The 24,625-nt window shown below is 35.3% G+C and overlaps 1 protein-coding gene across 1 annotated transcript in view; it reads left to right on the forward strand.

The window, feature by feature from the left end:
* Positions 1 to 24,625, forward strand: part of INPP5A (inositol polyphosphate-5-phosphatase A) — an 878,314-nt gene that overhangs the window by 738,657 nt on the left and 115,032 nt on the right. The window contains exons 10-11 of the mRNA XM_053692598.1: positions 18,301 to 18,396; positions 20,235 to 20,309. Coding sequence (XP_053548573.1) covers positions 18,301 to 18,396; positions 20,235 to 20,309 — 171 coding nt within the window. The remainder of the gene's footprint in view (positions 1 to 18,300; positions 18,397 to 20,234; positions 20,310 to 24,625) is intronic.

A 24,625-nucleotide genomic window follows, 5' to 3' on the forward strand; every position in this document is an offset into this window, starting at 1 on the left:
AAGCAAGCAATGGGAAGAGTCTTTGCTGATGCAATATCTCTATGAAGAGGTGCACAAGGCATATGTATGTATGTTGACAACTTTTGAAAAATAATTAGGGTCAGTTTGAAGCAGCTATTAAAGGACCTCTAAATACAGTAGGTACATGACACTTTTTTTCTTTAATGATTGAGACAGATCATACGATTTTAAACAACTGTCCAATTTACTTATGTTATCTAGTTTGTTTTGTTATCTTGGTATCCTTTGTTGATTGGTGGATGCACATATATGTTCATGTTATTGATTCACTTGATATGTTCAACTAGCTCCCAGTAGTGCATTGTCAACAAAGGAGACCAAAAGAGTTAAAAGTACATGAAACCCCAAATTTTACCTTTGTGATTCAGAAAGAGCATTTGATTTAAAACAACTTTCCAATTTATTTATATTATTAAATTGACTTAATTATCTTCGTATTCTTTGTTGAAAGGGCAGCTATGTACTGCTTGGAGCTAGCTGAACACATCTGGTGAACCAATGAAGGGAGGCATTTGTATGCAGCCACCAATCAGCAGCTAGCTCCCAGTAATTCATTGCTGCTGCTGAGCCTACTTGGGTATCCTTTTCAAATTAAGATACCCAGAGAATGAAGCAGATTTGATAACATAAGTAAATTGGAAAGTTGTTTAAAAGCACTCATTCTGTTTGAATCATGAAATACCCTTTGTTTTATTTGCATGTCCCTTTAAGCAAATTAGATAATAGAAGTAAACTGGAAAGTTGTTTAAAATGGTGTGTTCTATCTAAATCATGAAATCAAATTTTTAGGTTTCATGTCTCTTTAAATGGCCAATATATTTGAAAAATGGTATGACATTCATTAGCAGTGCTCTGCAAGTCCCAAATTGTCACAAATGCACATGCCTAAACAATATATATACTAGGCTTAACTGGTGATTTGTAAGTTAGTTAGGCATAAGACTCCATCTTTTTATGACCCTCTTTATTTTATATTTTGAAAGTTGTTTTTTCTACCTTTCACACACACTCTCTCATTTAATAACATAAATATAATATTCACAACAGATATCACTGTACAATAAAGTACATTAGTAGTAGTTATTAACTATAAACTCTGAGTACTCTCTCTGCTATTCAACTCCCTCTGTGTCTCAAATTCAGCCCTGACTCTGCTTTTCAACTCTCTGTTGTTTAATTGCTCTCTCTCTCTGCAGATCAACTCAGACTTCTTCCGCCTTCTTTTAAACTTGTCCAACACCACAGAATGCAGGGAATTATAGTTCCCTGGCTGCAGAGCTGCTACCAGCTGCAGATATTGCATACCATATCACTGTGATGGACATAACAATAATACCAGCACTTGCATTGATATAATAAAATATGAAATAAGTAACCAGTCATGATAAAAAAAAAATTGGTACGTCCCTTCAAAAGATAAAGGGTGTGTTAAAAAACTCTAGTATTATTTAGCTAGATGGGGACATTTCACACATTATTTCCCTAGTAGGATAAGGATTTGATAAAGTATCTAATAAGTTGTTTGTTGCTATTGAACTCATCTATGTGTATGAAAGGAGCTTTAAAAAAAGGAATTTGCTTTTGGACATAATCATTTGCTCTGACATTGCTATCCAGCTAAAACTAACAGTTTGGCAAAATGTGATGTATCACTGTTCATATGTCACTGGGACCATCCTCACCCTAGAAGGGTTATTTGACATCTGTACTAGTAATTTTATTTCTGCAATAGTGTTTGAAAAGACACTTTACAACGTGGCACTCCAGATGCGCACATCTTTGTGCCATAGGAAAATATTGGCTAGTCCTCTTAGATTTATTTAATGTTCTGTGGTTTGGCCTTTTGCCGACACATATTATATAATTAGATTGGTAAATAGTCCAGAGGACATACATTTATTTTCTGCCAGATAGTTGATATTATGGATTTTAAAGGGAAAAGAGAAATTTGTAGATCCTGGATTAATGTATTGGTAGAGTATTATACAATGCCCCCCTATTGAAATTAGTGGCTTTGTGCCAATACCTAAATCTGGCACACGGTTGTGTCAAATATTGTTGTTCTGAATTATTTCATAATATATAAATCCATTAAAAAAATTATGCTGATTATGATTCAGTGATGATGTAACATTAGCATTATTGCATATGATTATTAATCAGAACTTTGCTATCTGGTTTTATCTGTCAGAAAGTTTTACATATTCTATGGGAGATAACAGCAAACCTTAAGTCTGATAATAATTTCTCAGAATTGTGTAATATTGCTGGATAGGGGTTTAGCATATCTGCTACTTATCACAGTAATTATTTTAAATCAGAGCTTAAAGGGACATTAAACACTAATTACATTTTATAAGCATGGTATTGAGGTTATTGCCCACCTCCCTCTTGTCATGGGCAGCACCGTGTTGTAAATGTACCTTTTAGTACAAAGTAAACGGTTAATGTCACTATGCTGTAAACCACACTTCTATTAAGCCACAGCGGGAAGTGAAGCAATCCTCTAAATCACTCACAATCAGAACACTTGAAAAAAATGTGTTTTTTTCCTAATAACGAGTACTGGAATCATTCTTCAGTAGCAGAGAGAGCTTGAGAAAGGCAACATTAGTCGAAACGCGTTGTTCTTTTGGCCACTTCCAGATTCTGTAGTTTGGTGCACTGAGAAGAATACAGCAGCTAGTTTCAAGGGAGCTAGATGTTTAACCCATATAGAGCAGATCTTTATAGTGAAGGACTGATGAGAGCAGAGTCTATCAGAGGAGCCAAAGATGAAATTGCTGGTCTATCCTTACTGAGACTGTCTCATCTATTTATCAACCACGAAGCCATACGGACATACTGGGATATTGAAGTATTAAACATGTATTAACATCAAGATATAGATTGTGATTTTAAAACTTTTTATGGATTCATTTTAGAACTGTCTATGAATAAAAATATTTAACCTGCACAGAGTTCAACTGGATACTACCGGTATATAGCAAGCTACATGAGTAGCGCTACAACAAATTGATTCAAATGCTAGTGATTGGAAAAAATATTTTTGTAATCTACCTTTCTTTGCATTCCAGTGCTGATAAGTTTGCACATGTGCAGTAACTCTTCTTCTGATACCTGCAGTGTAACCTAAGTTCCAAAATGGCGGCCACTATTATTAGAGTGAGGGCGCTTGAAATGTGTTTAGTGTCCCTTTAATGCTCACCTCTATTGTTAATGATATAAATTTTAGAAGTGCTTCTTGTAAACAAAATGGCACTGGCTACAATATTTTTTAAGACAGATTTGTCTAGGGACTACAGAGAATGTCCACATTCCTGAACTAATTGGTAGGTATCTGTCTGTCTATAAGTCTGTCTGCTCGTCTGTCTATATCAGTCTATCTTCTTTTTTTGAAATACATAACATGGCATCTTTGTTTGAACTCAAGAGTAAAGTTTGTTATAACATGTAGTGGCTTTCTTTTATATCTTCATACAACTAATTTCTATATCTATCTGCATATTCATTTTATCCAAAAAAAAAGTGCATCTACCCCTTGTAAGTGTGAAAACGGCATAATAATGATATGAGGCGCTAGAGCGCAGGGAATCTACCCTTTTATGGGGGTCAGTATCTGATACCATTTATTAGTTTAGCTATTTGCAGTATTTTTTATTACACTGTGTAGACATTCTATTGTATATCGGGAAACACAGCTTTACAAAATATGTTCATACAAAATACATTTAAAAAACCTAAACATTAAAAAAAAATTTTTGGCAAACATAGCCCATTAAGATATACCCCTTGGAATTTCTCTTATATTGTTTCCTGTGGCTAGTAGCACATTTTAGAGATAATTCAGTTTGAATTATAAGTTAAGTAGAACTCACTCTTCAAAAATCTCCAACAGTAAAGAATTTAGAAAACATTTTCTTGTTTCCCACCATCTGTAATTGTTGAAAAATGTCACTGGTGTAGGACATTTCAGAGCCATTAAACACAGTAATGGAAGCCAATCTCATGGTATCCTTCTGAATCTTTAAGGGGACAGTATACACCAATTTTCATATAACTGCGTGTTATAGACACTACTATAAAGAATAATATGCACAGATACTGATATAAAAATCCAGTATAAAACATTTAAAAACTTTCTTAGAAGCTCCCAGTTTAGCACTGTTGATGAGTTTAGGCTGGAACACCCACTGAAAGGGGCTGGGAAAGCAGGATCAGGCAACCACTCCCCCCCCCTCCCCTGCATATGAAAAGACAGATTACACAACCAGAAGTCTGTATACATTAGTATACATCTAAATCTTTGGGGCTTGGTTAGGAGTCTGAAAACCAGCACAATGTTATTTAAGAATAAGCAAAACTATACATTATTACAAAAACACTCCCAGATGGGCTACATAAATGGATCATCTACAAAACATTGTTGCAAAGAAAAATCTAGTGTACAATGTCCCTTTAAAGACAAGAAATGCGTCAAGTACAGGGGACTTAAAAATGCTGTCCAGTAAGAAAGAAAGAAAGAAAAAAAAAAGACACATTTGGAAATGTAAAGTGCTGCTGCCATCAAGGGTATTTCACAAGAGGATTTGATATGCTAAAAGTTATTCTAAACTGTTCAGCTTGCTCATACAGGCCACAGACATAAAAACATATAGACATGAGCAGATCATGGTGTCATCCATGGTCTTTGGACTTTCTATACAAGAGCATTTTCTCTGATCGACATAAATTATTTTCACTGAAGAATATATTGTATTCCACAAATCCCTTTTCTTCTTCTTTATATAAGCAACAGCCCTTTATTCATCTTATTCTAGGTTAAAGGATATGAAACACAAACATTTTATTTTGTGATTCAAACAGAATATACCATTTTAAAAAAAAAGTTTCCAATTTTCTTCTATTACCAAATTTACTTTGTTCTTATCTTGTTCTTTGTTGAAGAGATACCTAGGCAGGTGTCTGTAGCACTGCATGGCAGAAATTGTGCTGCTATATAGTGCTCTTGCAAAACTGCTGCCATATATTGCTCCAGACATGTGCATGCTCCTAAACTTATATCCCTGCTTTTAAACCAAAGATACCAAGAGAATGAAAAATAATTGATAATAGAAATAAATTAGAAAGTTGGGTAAAATTCCATGCGCTTGTGCTATCTGAATCATGAAGGAAACATGTTGGGTTTCATTCCTCTATAAAGGGACACTGTACCCAATTTTTTTCTTTCATGATTCAGATAGAGCATGAAATTTTAAGCAACTTTCTAATTTACTCTTATTATCAAATTTTCTTCGTTCTCTTGCTTTCTTTATTTCAAAAGCAGGAATGTAATTCTTAGCAGCCAGCCCATTTTAGGTTCAGCACCATGGCTAGCGCTTGCTTATTGGAGGCTTACAGTTACCCACCAATAAGCAAGCATAACCCAGGTTCTCAACCAAAAATGGTCCGGCTCATATGCATCACATTCCTGCTTTTGAAATAAAGATAGCAAGAGAACGGGTTTAGTGTCACTTTAAGATATCAAAACTATCTTTATATTATTTTATCAGGATGTTCAGAGCATTTTATTTATTTTTGTTTAAATGTTTTTACATTGGTGCAGTAATTTCTTCAAAATGTCCCACAAAGATACATAAATCAGAAGATCTAAACGTTCTTTTACCTTGTAAAAGTACTTGTAATAGTGATTTGCTTGGCTAGAGCAGTTCAAAAAGGGTTTGCTTTAAATCCTTTCTTTATATTTTCATCAGGATAAGACAATTTTGTATAGTCTGATATTATTTTTTTTTATTAATGGGTTTAAAAAATTTTTTTTATATAGTTAATATAAATACGTATATATTTAGTTTTAAATGATCTAGCTAACCACAGTTGTGGTTGATTTACTTTGACTGTGCTGAAATCGTTTGGTCATAAATTCTTTTTTTCAAAGTCTCATATTTAATGAATGATGAACTAATGTTACATATATTAGACACTATAATTTTTAAATGGAATTTATTACCATCCCTGATTTATTAATGTATTTATTTTTTGCTTTAATAATAATTATTTTTTCTAATCAAGAATTTGATCATTTATTTGGGCACAGACCTCCTGAAAGATAAATAACTTTTATTTTTTTATTTTTTTCAGACTCAAATTAATTTGTGTCCTAAGTGATGATAGTTCAGATATATATTACTGTACATTGATATTAGCATCACATATCTGTGTGTCTTCTGCATTGTATTTAAATGCACTGTCCATCTGGCAGCTAAACGGCCGTACCATGACTTTTCTTACACTTGCTGCCAGACAATGTATATGGGTAAATTAGATCTTTCCTTTTTTTTTGTATAGAAAATCCTTTTTGTCCCCAAAATGCTTAAGATCTCAATTGTGTGCTGCCTAATTTAAGAGTGGTGCATAAGTCTGTGATCTCATTACAGGATTCTTTGATCAGATTTGGGGTTTTAAGTTCTCAAGTGTCTTCAAGCCTCTCCTGCATTTCTAATGCTTCCCAGTGTCTGCTAATGCTATCCATTCTGCTCCATTATCATTCCCACCAGTAAAGGCTACTCATGTTGGTTATGCCCAGTGAAGCATTGTGTGTCGCCCGCATCTTGTGTGATACACAGTTTTATTTTCTGTCTAAGTAGCGGCCTATTGTCCCTGTAGCTTTATTAGTGTGGTAATAAAGGTGACATAACTTGTATTCATTCACTATTCTGGGACGCAATTTTACACCACGACTGAGAAAGATTTCACACAGCGTTATTGTACTTTGACTCCTCCAGTATTTGCACTTGCACAGTCTCAATTTGGTGTGAACGCAAACAAATATATATATATATATATATACAACATATATGTGTGTATGTCTCTTCTACCTGTTCTATCTCTGTCTATCTGTCTATCCCTTCTTTCCTCCATTTGTCACCTATCTATGATCTATTTTAATGGGATATGAAACTCAAACTTTTTAGTTGAGGAGCAGCAATACAATTGTGGGAGCTAGCTGAACACATCCGATGAGCCTATCACAAAAGCCATATGTTTGCAGCCATCAATCAGAAGCTAGCTCCCAGTAGTGCATTGCCCCTCCTAAACCTACCTAAATATGCTTTTCAATAAAAGATACCAAGTGAAAAAAGCAAAATAGATTATAGAAGTAAACTGGAAAGTTGTTTAAAACTGCATGCTCTATCGGAATCACGAAAGTTACATTTTTACTTTACTGTCCCTTTAATAGATAGTGCTTTATTTACTAAACCTGCACATATACAATGTGCTGTCTATATACTCACTTAAATACAATTATACTGACATATACAAGTATACTGATATATATATACACACACACATATACATACAAATATACATTTGCACACCCATTGTACTAACACATATATACATCCAAAACACAGGTAAGGGTAACAGTGTTTTTGTTTGTTTACAATTCTTATACCGTTTATTAGTTGTGAAGGACTAGAGAACAATTTTATGTAATAGTACTAGGGAAAAGTGTATATTTATGTAAGTTATCAAAAGTTGACATACATAAGATGTAACATGTAACCCAGCAATGTGTGTCCCTGTGTGTAACCCAGCAATTTGTGTCCCTGTGTGTAACCCAGCAATGTGTGTCCCTGTGTGTAACCCAGCAATGTGTGTCCCTGTGTGTAATCCAGCAATGTGTGTCCCTGTGTGTAATCCAGCAATGTGTGTCCCTGTGTGTAACCCAGCAATGTGTGTCCCTGTGTGTAACCCAGCAATGTGTGTCCCTGTGTGTAACCCAGCAATGTGTGTCCCTGTGTGTAACCCAGCAATGTGTGTCCCTGTGTGTAACCCAGCAATGTGTGTCCCTGTGTGTAACCCAGCAATGTGTGTCCCTGTGTGTAACCCAGCAATGTGTGTCCCTGTGTGTAACCCAGCAATGTGTGTCCCTGTGTGTAACCCAGCAATGTGTGTCCCTGTGTGTAATCCAGCAATGTGTGTCCCTGTGTGTAACCCAGCAATGTGTGTCCCTGTGTGTTACCCAGCAATGTGTGTCCGTGTGTTACCCAGCAATGTGTGTCCCTGTGTGTAACCCAGCAATGTGTGTCCCTGTGTGTAATCCAGCAATGTGTGTCCCTGTGTGTAATCCAGCAATGTGTGTCCCTGTGTGTAACCCAGCAATGTGTGTCCCTGTGTGTAACCCAGCAATGTTTGTCCCTGTGTGTTACCCAGCAATGTGTGTCCCTGTGTGTTACCCAGCAATGTGTGTCCCTGTGTGTAACCCAGCAATGTGTGTCCCTGTGTGTTACCCAGCAATGTGTGTCCCTGTGTGTTACCCAGCAATGTGTGTCCCTGTGTGTAACCCAGCAATGTGTGTCCCTGTGTGTAACCCAGCAATGTGTGTCCCTGTGTGTAATCCAGCAATTTGTGTCCCTGTGTGTAATCCAGCAATGTGTGTCCCTGTGTGTAACCCAGCAATTTGTGTCCCTGTGTGTAACCCAGCAATTTTTGTCCCAAGTGTAGAAACAGACAAACTTAGAGGTTATAAAGTATATAATATAACAATGCTGGGGAATGGGTATTAAAGGTGTTAGCTATCTTTTTAAACAACAACAAAAAGTCAAGTCAACTCTCCCTTTAACTATGTATTTAATCACTTTATGTGGGTTAAACACATTGATAAATGCAAGCAACAGTGCAATAATAAAATGCTTTAACAAACTGGAACATTTTTGCACCTTTAAAACCCTTTAAGTGCTGCTATAGAGTATTATTTTATGTGTTTTTAAAAATATATATTTTAGTGTGCTTTTTACTTCAGATCCCTATACCCATCTATGTATACACTGAGTCTGAGTTGATTCATTATCTGTGTGTGTGTGTATATGTATGTGTGTATATATATTATATATGTGTGTGTGTATGTGTATATGTATGTATGTATATATATTATATATGTGTGTGTGTGTGTGTATGTATATATACTGTATATTATATATATGTGTGTGTGTATATGTATGTATGTATATATATTATATATGTGTGTGTGTGTGTGTGTATGTGTATATACTGTATATTATATATGTGTGTGTGTATATATATATATGTTGCAGAAACTTGTCTGTGTGCATAAAATAATATTTTAGGTATGTTTAATTGTAATTTTGTGGCCAACATTAATCAGCATTTTTATTTTTTGTGTTTAGTGTTTGGCATCAGTAGCAAGAATAGTCTGATTTTTGTAAGATTCATTTGAATATCCCTTCATAAGGAAAGGCTCGGGTTCCTGCTGTGGTTCTGCTTGGGTGATTCTGACTGTAGCAAGTGAAAAGAACAGTGTTCCCAGAATGTATATGAAATGAACTTTGATACAATCACTTGGATTTTCATGTCAAATAGCAACATTTATTGTGTGTAGTCATAGAAAATAGGAAGTTATGGGGGGTTTTCATTCTCTGTTAGTTTACAAAGGTCGGCCAGTTGGCATTATTCTTTGGGAGCTGAGTTTGAAGATAAAGAAGCTAAGAAAAATACTTTCTCAGGCAGATGCTTTTAAGGGGCAGAAATCATGAATTTTTTTGAATTGCCACCACTTTGGGGGTAGCTACAATGACTTTTTGACAGTGACACTAACTCTGCCTTGTCTATTCCAAGCCCTTCTGTGGCCCATTCAAACAGGAAAGCTGCTTAAGCGCACTTAAGCGCATTAGCATTTGGATGCTACGGGGAGCATATTGACCCTCATTTGGAAAGATTAAATGAGTGAAAGATGGAGCGATTTGTTAGGGCTTTAAAAACCAGCTTTATAAAGCGTCCGGTTTACCGCTTTGGTTTGTTCTTATGCTTGTTCTAATCTGGTGTGTGGTTTAAAGGCAACCAGACTGATCTGTGACACATGAGTCCAAAGGCTTCTTTCTGGGCATGACCCGATTAGCTAATCTGTGCTTTGAATTTGAATACCAGTTATCAGGAGCCATGACTGTTTGGGAACAGCTTGTTTTTGGATTCTTGCAGTCTCCATCCAGTTGTAGGTGGTATATTTGGTAACTACAGAATGTGAGTGGCAAACGGTTGTCATAATAACAGCAAGAAAGGTTTTGTTTAGCAACCATGAAATACTTGAGATTTTGCAGCTCCTCTCCTTAAAGAGGCAGTAAAGTCAGCATGCAACTTCCCAATTTAATTCTGTTATCAAATTAGCTTTGTTCTTATGGAAACTTTTATTGAAGAGTAAACTTAGTTAGGCTCATAAGAGCTCATGAGTGTGCACGTGTCTTTAGTACTCTAAAGCAGCAGTATTTTGCAAAATTATTTGTAGCTTAGTTATACAATGTTGCAAAACACTGCTGCCATAGAGTACTAAAGACACGTGCACACTCCTGAGCTCTTATGAGCCTACCTAGTTTTACTCTTCAATAAAAGTTACCAAGAGAATGAAGCACTTTTGATAATTGGAAAGCTGTTTAAAATTGCATGCTCTATGAATCATGAAAGTTTAATTTTGACTTTACTGTCCCTTTAAGGAGAGGAGCTGCGGAATTCAATAGAGACAATGTTTTTATCCATGCACTGTATACATTAAGCACTGTGTTGCAAATGTTCTGCATACAAAATAAATGTTTTTGTTTATGTTTTTAAACTTTAATTTTAAAGGGATATACAATTGTAAAAAGATATTGTTCTAAATAATCTTTTAGAGCATTTTATTATTGCACTTTTGCTTGCTTATATCTGTGTTTAACCCCCACAAAGTCATGTAAAGTTAAACCCAGCACAAGGAGAGAGAAAAATTGCTGTACAACAGATTAACCTGAATACATATGGTTAACTAATCACTGGGTAACTCCCAATAGGCTTTTCAACAAAGGATACCAAAAGTAATTTGAACAATAGAAGTAATAATGAAACATCTCTTAAAATTGCATGCTCTGTCTGAATCAGGAAAGATTAATTTTAGACTTTCATGTCCCTTTAAATATCAGCTAAATATGTATTGTTTTTCAGTTCAGGGACATACAACTTGAAAGTCCTTTTAATCATGTTTATCCTTTTACCTCTGCTGTGACTGAGAAAACGAATGAGCTTCCCCACTTAAAGGGACAGTCAACACCAAAATTGTTAATGTTTAAAAAGATAGATAAGGCCTTAATATACTTTATAACATTTAAACCTCTAAATTTCTGCCTGTTTCTAAGCCACTACAGACAGCCTCTTATCACATGCTTTTTTATTAGCTTTTCACAACAGGAGACTGCTAGTTCATGTGGGCCATATAGATAACATTGTGCTCTTTCCTGTGCATTGTGGATGACACTACACTTATTGACTAAAATGCAAGTCAATAGATAATAAATAAATAGCCATGTGATTAGGGGGCAGTCTGCAGAGGCTTAGATACAAGGTAATCACAGAGGTAAAAAAGTATATTATTATAACTGTGTTGGTTGTGCAAAACTGGGGAATGGTTAATAAAGGAATTATCTATATTTTTAAACAATAAACATTTTAGTGGTGACTGTCCCTTTAAAGAAATCCTTGCATAGTTGAATTTGTCAGGGTTCCTAGTCACATTAAGTGCAGCCTCTCAAGACTAATCTGGAAGTCACATCTATTTAGTCCAGAAGTTTAAGAGGGAAAAAAACGTTTTGTCAGTGTTTGGATTATTTTGCAGGTATTAAAGTAAAAATGTTTTACTATGATCTAATTTAAAATGTAATCTTTTGTAAAACATTTTGTGATTGATTTTTTGGAAAATACATTTTTTTATTATTAGCATTGCTTTTCTGAACTTTTTCTGCAATGTCTTTTTTTGAGATTGGTCCACAGAACTGCACTCCATACTCAAGGTGAGGTCTTACCAGGGATTTATATAGTGACAGAATTACTTTCCTCCATTGCATCAATGCCTCTTTTAATACATGCTAGTATCTCATTAGCCTTAGAAGCCGCTGCCATGCATTGTAAACCCATCTTTAGCTAGTTATCTATTACAACTCCCAAATCCCTTTCCTCCTCAGTTTTGCTAAGTCTCATCCCATTTAAATAATACATCGCCTGCTTATTTTTACTTCTAAAATGTAGAACCTTGCATTTTCCAGTGTTAAATCTCATTTTCCATTTATCTGCCCATTCTTCTATTTTTTGTAGATCACCTTGTAAAGCAATTTCATCCTGCACTGAACTTATGACCTTACACGAGATGCTGCTATTTAATCCTTGCTCCATTAATACAAATATTAAAAAGAACAGGGCCCAGTACTGATCCTTGCAGGACTCCACTAATTACGTTTGTCTAATCTGAGTTTGATCTGTTTACTACTGCTCATTGTTCCCTGTCTTTTATCTAGTTATTTATCCATGAGCTAACATTTTCAGCTATTCCCAGTTCCTTAATTTTGTACATTAATCTCTCATGTGGCACTGTAACAAACTCTTTTGCAAAATCCAAGTTTATCTCATCAACCGATTCCCCTTTATCTATATTTTTACTTACTACTTTGTAGAATCTTTATCCATTAGTTTGACATGATCTATTTCTAATAAAACCATGCTGATTTATTTACATGAATATACTCATCAATATAATCCCTTCAAGTATCTTCCCCATTATTGATGTCAGACTAACTGGTCTATAGCTTCCTGGATCAGCCCTGCTTCTCTTTTTAAAAAGTGGCACCACATCACCTTTACGCCAGTCCTGGGGTACTATGCCTGAGGTTAATAAATAAAAATTAAGAGTAGAGGTTTGGCCATAACAGTGCTAAATTCCCATAAAATTCCATCTGGGCCTAGAGTTTTATTTACCTTAATATAATCCATTTTTTGCTGATATCCTATAGAGATAACACAATGATATGGGCTTGTATGTTCTAGTTTGTTTCAAAGTATCTCCCATTGGTTCCTCTCTTGTGTAAACTGAAGAAAATAACTGGTTTAGTACCTCAGCCTTCTCCCTGTCACTGTTAATTGTGCTATCCTTCACACATTTTAATGTACCTATATTATATATTATTTAACAAAGTTTTAAATGTTATCTGTTTATCCTCTGTATTTTTAATTGAGAATACTTTGTCTCAATTTTATGTTTTTTAACGATTTCCCTAAATTGAACTTTGCTTTCTTAAAAGTCTTGGTTGAATGCTCATAACACTGCTTATGGAAAGTGATTTCAAACGTGACTATGTTATGATCACTGTTACCCAAATGTTCTTTGACTTTTATGTTTGATATTATATTTGTATTGTTTGATAGCACTAAATCCCTGAGAACATTTAAAAATCTCTCTCCCATTTATGTGCAGCTATAAGCTTCTACCAGCAATAAAAGGCCTGGTTCCACGTGCATTTTCATCTTAAAGGGACGTGAAACCCAAAATATTTATTTCATGTTTCACACCATTTTAGAAAAGTTTCCAATTTGCTTCTATTGTCATATTTTCTTAGTTCTCATGTATTATTTGTTGAAGAGCATACCTACGTAGGTAGCCTGCACATATCTAGAGCACTAAATGACAGAAGTGTTTCCGATCTATAACATTGTTAAAAGCAGTCTTGCAAGACCGTTCCTATATAGTGCACCAGATGTGTTTGCTCCTGATCCTACCTACCTGTATTTTCGACAAAGGATACCACAAGAATAGTAAATCTGATTATAGAAATATATTAGAACTTTTTTTTTTTTAAATTGTAGTCTCTATCTAAATCAAGAAAGAAAACTTTGGGGTTTCATGTCCCTTTAATCTAATGTGCTTTTTTAGACTGTAGGGTTTCTCCTCTGCTTTTTCATTTCATTTAATATTTATTTTATACTTCAAATAACAATATATGATATTGAAATCATAAATAAAAATGAAATATGCAAAAAAAAAAAAATGAAAATGAAGGCAAAGTATTCTGAATATTTTTTGGACTTTTCTTATTTTTGGTGATTCCTATATGACAACGTTACTACAGCTTTATCAGGAGTTTGCAGTCATTTTCTGAGACATTATTTCGGTGATTCTATTTCAGAGTTAAACCTGTTACATTTTCTGACACCGATATTTTAATGGTTCTTCTAACATCTGAAGTGTAAAGTTGAAGCCTGTTGACTTTAAAGGTGTTTTCTGCATACTCAGTTTATTTACATAGTTTCAAGACATTTATTATTCTCTAAGGAACCTAGAGAGACACGTTCCATTTGTGCTTATTATTAATCTGATAACACATTAACATACCTCCCAACTGTCCCGTGTCCTGCAGGATTGTGACGGGTTGGGAGGTATTACCCACTTTCCACCACCAGCCCTTTTAGTGTTGCAGTTTTAAGAGGCTGACGCCCCTGGAATACTATAACACCTACTTCCCAGTGTGGTCCCACCCATTATTTGCCAGAGGGCCAGAGCCCACAAGCTTTTAACCTCTCACAATCCCTAGATAATAAGACAGTAGTTAGGAGGTATGCATTAGAATTACTTGTACTCACCATGTATGTCCTTTTGAGTGTACATTTGTATCAGTAACATAGAAACATAGATTTTGATTATACCAAGTAAGAACCAGAAGGCCCACTGAGTCTCTCCATATTTCCCTCCGAAGTGTAAGCATAATTGATTCCCAAGATAGTTGTATGCCTTATTATAGGCATTTTTGAATTCTATCATAGCATTTGTCCTTACCACCTCTAATTGAAGTCTATCTATTCCATGAATTATCCAGCCTTTCCATAAAATAAGTTCTTATGTCTTGACCATATCCCGCTCTAGCATGAGCCAGCCACCTTCCACTATTTATCTAGTCCTAATTCTCCTGTAAAATATTTTAAAGGGACATTAAACACTTTGAGATGGTAATGTAAAATTATAATATATATATATATATTCTTTTAATGCATCATTCCATCTAGCATTTGTTTAGTTTTTAATGTCCCTTTAATGTACATGAAAATTGAAAGTGATCACCTATTAGCTCCATTTCCTTTTACACTGTAAATTGGGTATTCATTCTTCAAGGGACATTAAACACTAAATAAATGCTAGATAGAATGATGCTTTCAAAGAAATGATTAGTCTGAGAATAACATGTAGATAGATTTTTTAAAGTTTCATTAGCTGTTTAAATAGTTACAAAATAAGAGTAAAGTTTTAATGCCTATAAACCATGGGAGCTGCCATGTTGTAACTTTCTTTCTCTGTTATAGCCAAATACACGACTAGAGTGTGCAGCCAATGGCTGTGTGGAATAACAGTGTTCTGCACTTCCATTTCTAACAGGAACTAAATTGCTCACAATTTCAGAATGGAATTACAGGAAAAGGGGGCAAAATAAATAATGAAAGTATATTGTAAAGTTTATATATATATATATATATATATATATATATATATATATATATATAATTTATCATTTTATATTACCATCTCAAAGTGTTTAATAACCCTTTAATGCCAAAGGGTATATGTTGATATGTTGCTGATGACCCTATGGCTGCAGGAATCTTGCAGGCGACAAAGTCGCCAACATAAATGTTAGTTTCTCAGCTGTATGCAAGGGTCATTGGCCCCCCAAAAACAAGCTGTGAGCAAATGAGGTCCCTAGTCAGAGCACCTGTCCAATTTCAAGGCAAGTCAAATGGTGTACGCTCCCACATATATCATTGCACAAATAAAAACTTGTGCCACCCCATTCCCTCCTTTTGTGCAACCAATTGTGAAAGAGTCAGTTATGACTGGAATCAGTCCAGGATGGTGTGGCTGGGGACATAAGAAGGAGACCACTGCTGTTGGGTACAGGCTTGCTTGAGTGAACCTTAAACACAAAAGTTCAAAGGCTATTTTTACACACAATAAATTGTGAAGGCCATTAACTAGGTTTAGGATTACTGTTTAGATGGCAGATTGGGGTATGTTAGAGGGAACATTATTATTTTTAATATTAGGGATTGGGTTAATGCCTTGGGTACAATGTGTTGCAGATCTCAGGCTTCAGAGGGGTTAATATAAGTTTCCACCCCCTTTGAAATGTTATGATTTGATTGATAGATAGATATGCAGATATATACCCAAAAAAGTTGTTAAGATTATTGCAACATTGTGAAAAAAAAACAGCCTTCATGCATTTCATGGAGAACACTTTTACCCTCTACTCCTACAACCTCACTACATACTTCAGTACAGCTGTAGCATGCAGGGAATAGTAGTTCCCAAGAGTGGGCCAATCAGAGAATGGGGCTGTGTCTAAGTTTCTCATAGCACCTACCCCTGAGGAGATGGGAGACTGCTTAGCCAGGCAGGGAAGCAGCTGCAGTGCTAGTGAATACAATAACTGGCCCTGCTGTAGTTGGAGCCCACTAGAAAAAAACGATGCACTCTTTTCTAAGCTCTGCTGCTTCGCTGTATCAGTGCTCGTCCTTCATTAGGTAAAAAACGTTGAATGTTATGAATGATCTAAAGCAGGGGTGTCAAAACTTTGCTCTCCAGAGGTTTTGGAACTACATTTCCCATGATGCTCAGCTAGATAAAATGCTGGCTGAGCATCATCGGAAATGTAGTTCCAAAACCTATGGAGAACAAATTTTGGACACCCCTGATCTAAAGTATTACAAATATCACTGGTAACTGTTGTTGTTTAAAGTGTAGCATTAACTACTTTTGGGTTTTAGCAGAGATTTGTAAAAAATAAGTAAGTTTAGCACATTGTTTGCGTTGAGTACAGGCCATCCTTTATTGTTTATGTAATAGTTGTTTGTCCAGCTAATGACCTGTAATATTCCCTTTTCTCACTATGTTTTTGGGGTTAATTTGAACTGTACTCAAAAATTCCATGCACACATTGAAAATATATTTTTAACCCACACAAAAAAATAAATGATTATATAATGTTTAAATGTAAATTCTAACTAATCATGCAGTATTGGTTTTGTACTTCCTACTAATTCTCAGCGACTGATCAGGAAAATTTAAAGAGACACTATAGTTTAAATTAAACTGTATAGAGCGTGCAGTTTTAAGAGACATTCCAATTAACTTCTATTATCAGACTGTGCACAGTCTTGTATATGCACACTTTCTGAGGAATTAACTCCTACTGAGCATGTGCAAAAGTGTATAATTGTGATTGGCTGAGGACTGTCACATAATACAGGTGGTCAGTAAATTTAGAATTGCGTTAAAGGACCAGTCAACACATTAGATTTGCATAATCAACAAATGCAAGATAACAAGACAATGCATTAGCACTTAGTCTGAACTTCAAATGAGTAGTAGATTTTTTTATAACAAATTTCAAAGTTATGTATATTTCCACTCCCCTTGTACCATGTGATAGCAATCAGCCAATCACAAATGCATATACGTATAGTCTGTGAATTCTTGCACATGCTCAGTAGGATCTGGTGACTCAAAAATTGTAAATATAAAAGACTGTGCACTTTTTTTTTTAATGAAAGTAAATTGGAAAGTTGTTTAAAATTACATGCTGTATCTGAATCATGAAATTTTAATTTAACCTGAGTGTTCCTTTAAAGAAAATCTACTGGTCATGTAAAGTTCATAGTAAATGCTATTAAATTGTATTTTTATTATACAGGTGTTGATTATGCAGTTCTACTGTATTGAATAGTCATTTAAAAACATTTTTAAAAAAACATACCTTCTTTTGGATGAAACGAGCAAAAAAGTTGACTACCGTGTTCCTTTATGCACACAGTCAAAGTGGCTCACCTAGTACTGTTCATTATCACTGCAAATATGAGGGTATGGCCAGTGCACCAATAAGAAATGGCATATGTACATATCATATTACTGGTTGCATCCTGATCTGGATTGATTTAGGAATATAACTGACCATGTGTTCAACCACTAAGTAGAAGATCAACACATACTGCAAAAAGGGAATGTACTTTTTTTGTTTTGTTTAAAGTCACAAAGAAAAGGACATTTTATTTTTAAACTAGAATGTCTCTTTAATTAAATAGTAAGCTCAATTATAATAAATTTTGTTCTGTAGATGTTATTTTAGAATTACAATGAAAATCAACCTATACTTCTGCAAACATACATTGTAACGTTTTATTTATTCCCTGGGTGACTACAATCCCTGGATGATCAACTCTGTTTTGTTTGATATTAATCTGTGAATTTTATTATTACATTAGTATGTCAGTTTAACTTTGGAATATAGTTACAATCTGAAAATATTGACTATCCACCTACCTGCATGATTTGTAACCATCTATTATATACAATGTATTTTATTAACCTATTTCGTAGCTATCATTTTATTTTTTTATTAATCTGTTATTTTTAACTCCTTTTAACAGACACTTTGTGCAAAAGCAACAATGCAAACGGTTCACGCAACAGACACCAACGCAATAGATAAGGTGATATTCCGAGAATCGGAGAATGACCACAAGGTATGTAGGCAAATTAGTCTATTCTGCAGATAAAAAATAAATGTTTTGATAACCTTGTATTTTGTCATTTGAAATTATCTGTTGAAACTACCATTAATATTGAAACTTTCAATACTGCAGTAATGGCTGTAGAAAAAAAAACTGTGTGTGCAAGAGGTAGCAGTAGAAATCAACCTTTTAGAGTGGCTGGGAGAAATACCAGCCCTTTTGAAAGTGTGTTCAAGCAGCTGCTTTGAATGCAACTAACTCTTATTAGCCACTTGCCTGAGTAAATACCCCCTTGATGTTCAACAAAATATTGCTCCTATTAGTAAAATGAAAATTAATTATTGCATATATATTTACATATTTAAGTATTTCTTCAAATCAGTCTTGTTCATTTTAGGCAGTGGAAGCCGGTGACATAAATTTGTATTGACTCCCCATTGTGAAAGAAATGCTACCCCCAAATATATTAGCCTATTATACAATAGGGGTTCGTTGTATTTAGCTTGGCCTTGCACAAACAATAACACACAATCTGATACTACAAATATTAAAAGCATTTTAATGCACCCCATACTTATTTAGTGTGCCCTGTACTTTTAATGCATAGCATTGGTTTCTTGCCTGCTGTTGTTGGTTAATAACACTTCCTGATTTAGTGCTTTTAAAAACCCGGTGTTAAATATAATCACTTGCTAGTGTGCATAATAAAATGCTATGGAAATAAATGAATGGAGATGAATATAGATGTAATATATAGGAAACAACGGGTTAATAAATAAAAAATAAATAAAAAAGGCTTTGTGGAAGATTTTAATGGGACAGTCTGTGCCAGAATTGTTATTGTTTAAAAAGATAGATAATCCCTTTATTAACCATTTCCTAGTTTTGCCTCCTTTCTCAGTGCTATTTACAGACTTGCCCTTTAGCCCATTAGCGCTGACTCATTCGTAACTCCACAGGAGTGAGCACAATGTTATCTATATGACAGACAAGACATTAGCTAGAACTGTCTTGCTGTCAAAAGCTAATAAAATGCACTTAGATAAAGGCAGCCTGCAGGGATTAGAAACAGGCAGAAATTTAGAGGTTTAGAGGTTATAAAGTATATTAATATAACAATGTTGGTTGTGCAAAGCTGGGGAATGGGTAGTAAACACGTTATCTATCATTTTAAACAATAACAATTTTGGAGTAGACTGTCCCTTTAAAGGTCAAAGGTGTAAGTGTGTGTGTCCTTGAAATAGTATAGCATTGAACTAAATGAAAAACTCCACTTGAGCAGAAATTTTGGTTCAAGTGTTATCTTACATGAATTTTAAAGCATGCACCCAAAGAAATGTATTCTATAAGGGAAATACCTCACCAGCGCTACCCAACAAGAATGTATTATTATTATTATATACTACCGAGTGTGATCTATGCTAGCTAGGGATGTGCATTCATGTGATTTGTTGTGCTACCAATGCCAAATATGTCTGCAAGCTGCCAGATTTCATCTTGTTAAAGCGCTACACACAAAGATCTGGATTTTCACAGATCTTTGTGAAATCCAGCTCTGAAAAAGAACTGAATGCGGCTGCCGGCGGCCATATTTGTCATTTGGTGTACAACAAATCACAGAAATGCACATATCTAATATCCAAGGACTTGTAATATGAGCGCAAAAATACAAGCAGTATGAACGCCCCACACATTTCTATGCACCACTTGTAACTTAGACCGTTACCAGTAGGTCTTCTGATTAATTCCCCAAGAAGCTCATTTTTTAAAATATTATTCAGCTTTTGCTTTTTTTGGCATTTAGATGAAATATGATGTGTGTGACTTTTTTTTCTGTTTTTCTGTCCTAGGTTGTGCTGCAATTAGAAAAGAAATTATTTGATTATTTTAATCAGGAAGTTTTTAGAGATAACAATGGCATTGCGGTAAGTACTTACTGTTGGATTTTACATTTATCGTAAACGTCATGACTGTTTGTATTACATTTTCAGGTGTACACTTTATAGCGGTGTTTCTGCCTACACAATTGTGTTTTTAACATCAGTTTATTCATTAAAAATGTTGACTTTTTGGAATATTTGACTGTAATTAGGTGCTTACCAACGCTCAGTATGTTGAGATAAAGCATAAATCCCAGCTGTCCCACTTTTTGCGCAACAACCAAAATATAAATGAAAACACAAAACAAAAATTTACAAAGATAATCAAAGAGGGAACTAGAAGGGATAACAATTTGTGGAGTGCAGGAGAAAAAGAACACAATGTATTTATATATTTACTGTATATATTTATTGCCAATGCATGTTGAGCCAACTCCTGAGCTTTTTCTTTTATGGGACATTCTTGTAATATTTAATATGTAGATCAGGGCATTTCAGATTTGATTTGCATTTTTGCAGTACTGTTTACCTAGTAAAGTGTTATCACCAGTTTAATAGTAACTATATCTGTGCTCAGTGTGCCGGCGGTGACGTGAGACTAGGCTGTGCATTTGGGGAATATGAATGCACAAGACCTACGGTTGTCTGTTAAGCAGATTGTATGTAGAATAAAAGATACCACTAAAAAAGTTACAACTTTTACTGGGAGCACTTTTGAATATTTTGTGGAAATCGGTTTTAAAATACACTGATGTACATTTCAGATCTGACTATGTTTGATGGTGAATAGACCTGATAGAGAACATTTGGATTTTATGCATATTGTGCTCTGTGACTGAAGCTGCCCAGGATTAATACATTTACCTTTGTAGAAGACGTGGATCAGGTGATCGCTGGCACTGCCTGTCTGTAACCCTTTGGCCTGCCCAGACTCTATCCCGAGCCACCCAGGACATACTGCCTAAAATCCAATGAAGGATTTCTGGGGCCCCTGTCATTCCACTCAGATGGGGAGACTAAATACACACAGAGAGAAGCACACTCACAGGAACGAACAACTGGCTTAATACTATTGTTAGCCTGTTCTATGGCGATTTGCCACCTGGGTGCAGCTTCTTTTAGCCCAGTAATGCTTTTCACAGAGAAGAACTTTCCTGTAGTATATCAGTCTGATCTCGCCTATTACGGTCAGTCCAGTGCCGAAATACCAGGCAATTCCTTTCTGAACAAGGAACACAGCAACCCCAGACTATCGTTTCGGCCTTCATTGGGCCTCGTCAGTGAGGTGTAGCCATATTCCTCTAAGCACACTGAGCAAGGAGTCCACGTCTGGTTTCCCCTTTTTCCCATAGGGAGACTAAATACATACAGAGAGAAGCACACTCACAGGAACAAACAACTGGCTCAATACTATTGTTAGCCTGTTCTATGGCGATTTACCACCTGGGTGCAGCTTCTTTTTCCTGTAGTATATCAGTCTGATCCCACCTATTACTGTCAGTCCAGTGCCGAAATACCAGGTTATTCCTCTCTGACAAAGGAAAACAGCAACCCCAGACGATCGTTTCGTCCTTCATTGGGCCTCGTCAGTGAGGTGTAACAGTATTCCTCTAAGCACACTGAGCAAGGAGTCCACGTCTGGTTTCCCCTTTTTCCCATAGGGAGACTAAATACACACAGAGAGAAGCACACTCACAGGAACGAACAACTGGCTCAATACTATTGTTAGCCTGTTCTATGACGATTTACCACCTGGGTGCAGCTTCTTTTTCCTGTAGTATATCAGTCTGATCCCACCTATTACTGTCAGTCCAGAGCCGAAATACCAGGCAATTCCTTTCTGAACAAGGAACACAGCAACCCCAGACGATCGTTTCGGCCTTCATTGGGCCTCGTCAGTGAGGTGTAGCCATATTCTTCTAAGCACACTGAGCAAGGATTCCACGTCTGGTTTCCCCTTTTTCCACTCAGATGCTCAGACTAAAGCCGGCCAGACAATGCTCCCCATGGTCTATTCTCAAGTTTTTATTTGCATTTATTTGTTGGCATGATTGAAGGTGACTGGTCTGAGAACCACAATCAAAAATGATTGCAAAGAAATTCAGTACTGTAATTTGCTTGAAAGCAGAGTTGATTGTGTATACAAAAACTATGAGAAAAAATAGAGAGGGGAGTTCCTGGTGAGGGTCGATGATAGCTGTGTATTAATGAATAATGCTCTTCAGAAAGTTTACTCTGCCAGCTAGATTTTGTAGCAGCCAACTGTACTGATTTTGCCCAGTTTGAACATATATACCCATGGTGCCTTGGGAGTTTGAAGTTATAAATGCTAAATACATTTAGCAAATAACCATAGTATTGAGATTGTTCCCTGCCCCCTTCTAGTTATAGGTGCTGCCATCCATGTTGAAATCTAGCTTGGACTTGTGTTCCAGTGCAGACGTGTTTGCAAATGTACTGCAACTCTCTTTCAAGTACGTGCAGTGAAACCTAGGTTCCAAATTAGCAGCACCCATAATTAAAGGGACATTAAACACTTTGAGATGGTAATATAAAATGATAAATCGTACATATAAAAAAAGTCTGCAATATACTTTTATTATTTATTTTGTCTCATTTTCCTTTAATTTCATTCTGAAATTGTGAGCTTTTCAGTTCCCGTTAGATGTGCAGAACACTGTTATATTCCACACAGCCATTGGCTGCACACTCTAGTGACCTATTTATAACTGTCCCTAATTGGCCACAGCAGAGAAGGTAACTTAAGTTACAACATGGCAGCTCCCATTGTTTTATAGACACCAAAACTTTACACTTATTTTTGACAATATTTAAACAGCTAATGAAACTTTAAATAATACATCTACATTTTATTCTTAGACTAATCTTTTCTTTGAATGCATCATTCTATCTAGCATTTGTTTAGTGCTTAATGTCCCTTTAAAGGAAGGTGCATAAAATATATTTATTGTTTAATATCCCTTTAACTTCAACGTAAAAAGTACAGTTGAATGTAATATTGATATTTGTATTTATTTTTATTTTTTTCAAATTGTATAGATATTATATAAATATACATTTTCTTTATTCTTCATTGAAAGATCCCAACTGTTTTAATACATCATCTAATAGGTTGAGCAAGGTCATCAGAGTTAAAAATACAGTAAATCACAGAATGACGATAGCCTTTCAAATGGAAATTGATGGAGCCACAACTTCTTTGGATCATATGTGGTCAAACACACGAATCCAGCTCCAGCAAATTATATTTAGAAATCATCTGCCATTCATATTCAAACTCATGGAAGCACGAAATCTTCAAGATCAGCTGTGGTAGCTAAAGATAAATGATTTAATGAGCCTTAGAAGATAATCTAATCTTCATGGTCTAGTTAAACACCCAGCACTGTGATCACTAAAAAACAAACTACCTATCTAAAAGGATAAATGTTCTTACGCCGAATTCAACCCAAAAAATCCATTGCGTTCTTCATCACCCACTGGTCTTGTACCAGCCTGACAGAAATTTAATTCGAGCTGGCTCCAGAAAATAATTATTGTATTTTAAGAGTAGTAATCATTGGGCAGCACATGATTGAATGTGTCCATGTCTATTGACTTTTGCTATGATTTATAGCTGTGTTTAGTCGATATTCCCATCGAAATTGTATAATTAATTATAAGTGGTGCTGTCAGGTCTGCACGATGGAGTACCCTGATGAGTATTTGGGAAGATTAAATTTTCCTTAGCTGTACTGAAACCGAGCTTGGGAATTTTCACAGTACGCTGCTTGTTGGATAAAGATGTTTTTCTATGTGTTTAGCAACTGCTTGAGTTCAAGATGCATTGATTTTCTTGCTTATTTTTTTCTATCTGTGCAGCGTGTCTTCACTAATAGTGGAATTTGTGCAGATTTGACAAGACCTGACAAATATTTATTATACACTACATACTTTATCATTGTCCATGGAGAGATTTTGGCCTGTTTTTTTTTTTTTTTACTTTTTTTTTCTTCTTCAGTGCAATTTAGGAGATAGATGTTCAAAATACATAAAATGTTTTTCATACTTATGAAAAATCTATAATAGATCAAATTTTTTTTTAAGGAGCAGGAATGCAATTTTCATTCTGAAAAGCTTCAGATATGTAGTTTGTTATTTGTAGTTGCAACAGGTATAAAAGGCAATGAGATGAAGGGTGTTTGATTATACTTTTTTTTTTCCCCCGTGAGGGAAGTGTAAATACAATTTCCAAAGTCGTTAATATTTGGGATCTACGTGTATGACAATTCTCAAATGAGGCCTTCATTGATTGGTTTGTTTATTGATAACATTTAAGCAATATATTCCTGTTTTTATGC

Source organism: Bombina bombina, chromosome 9, assembly GCF_027579735.1.
Source record: "Bombina bombina isolate aBomBom1 chromosome 9, aBomBom1.pri, whole genome shotgun sequence".
NCBI classification, from domain to species: domain Eukaryota; kingdom Metazoa; phylum Chordata; class Amphibia; order Anura; family Bombinatoridae; genus Bombina; species Bombina bombina.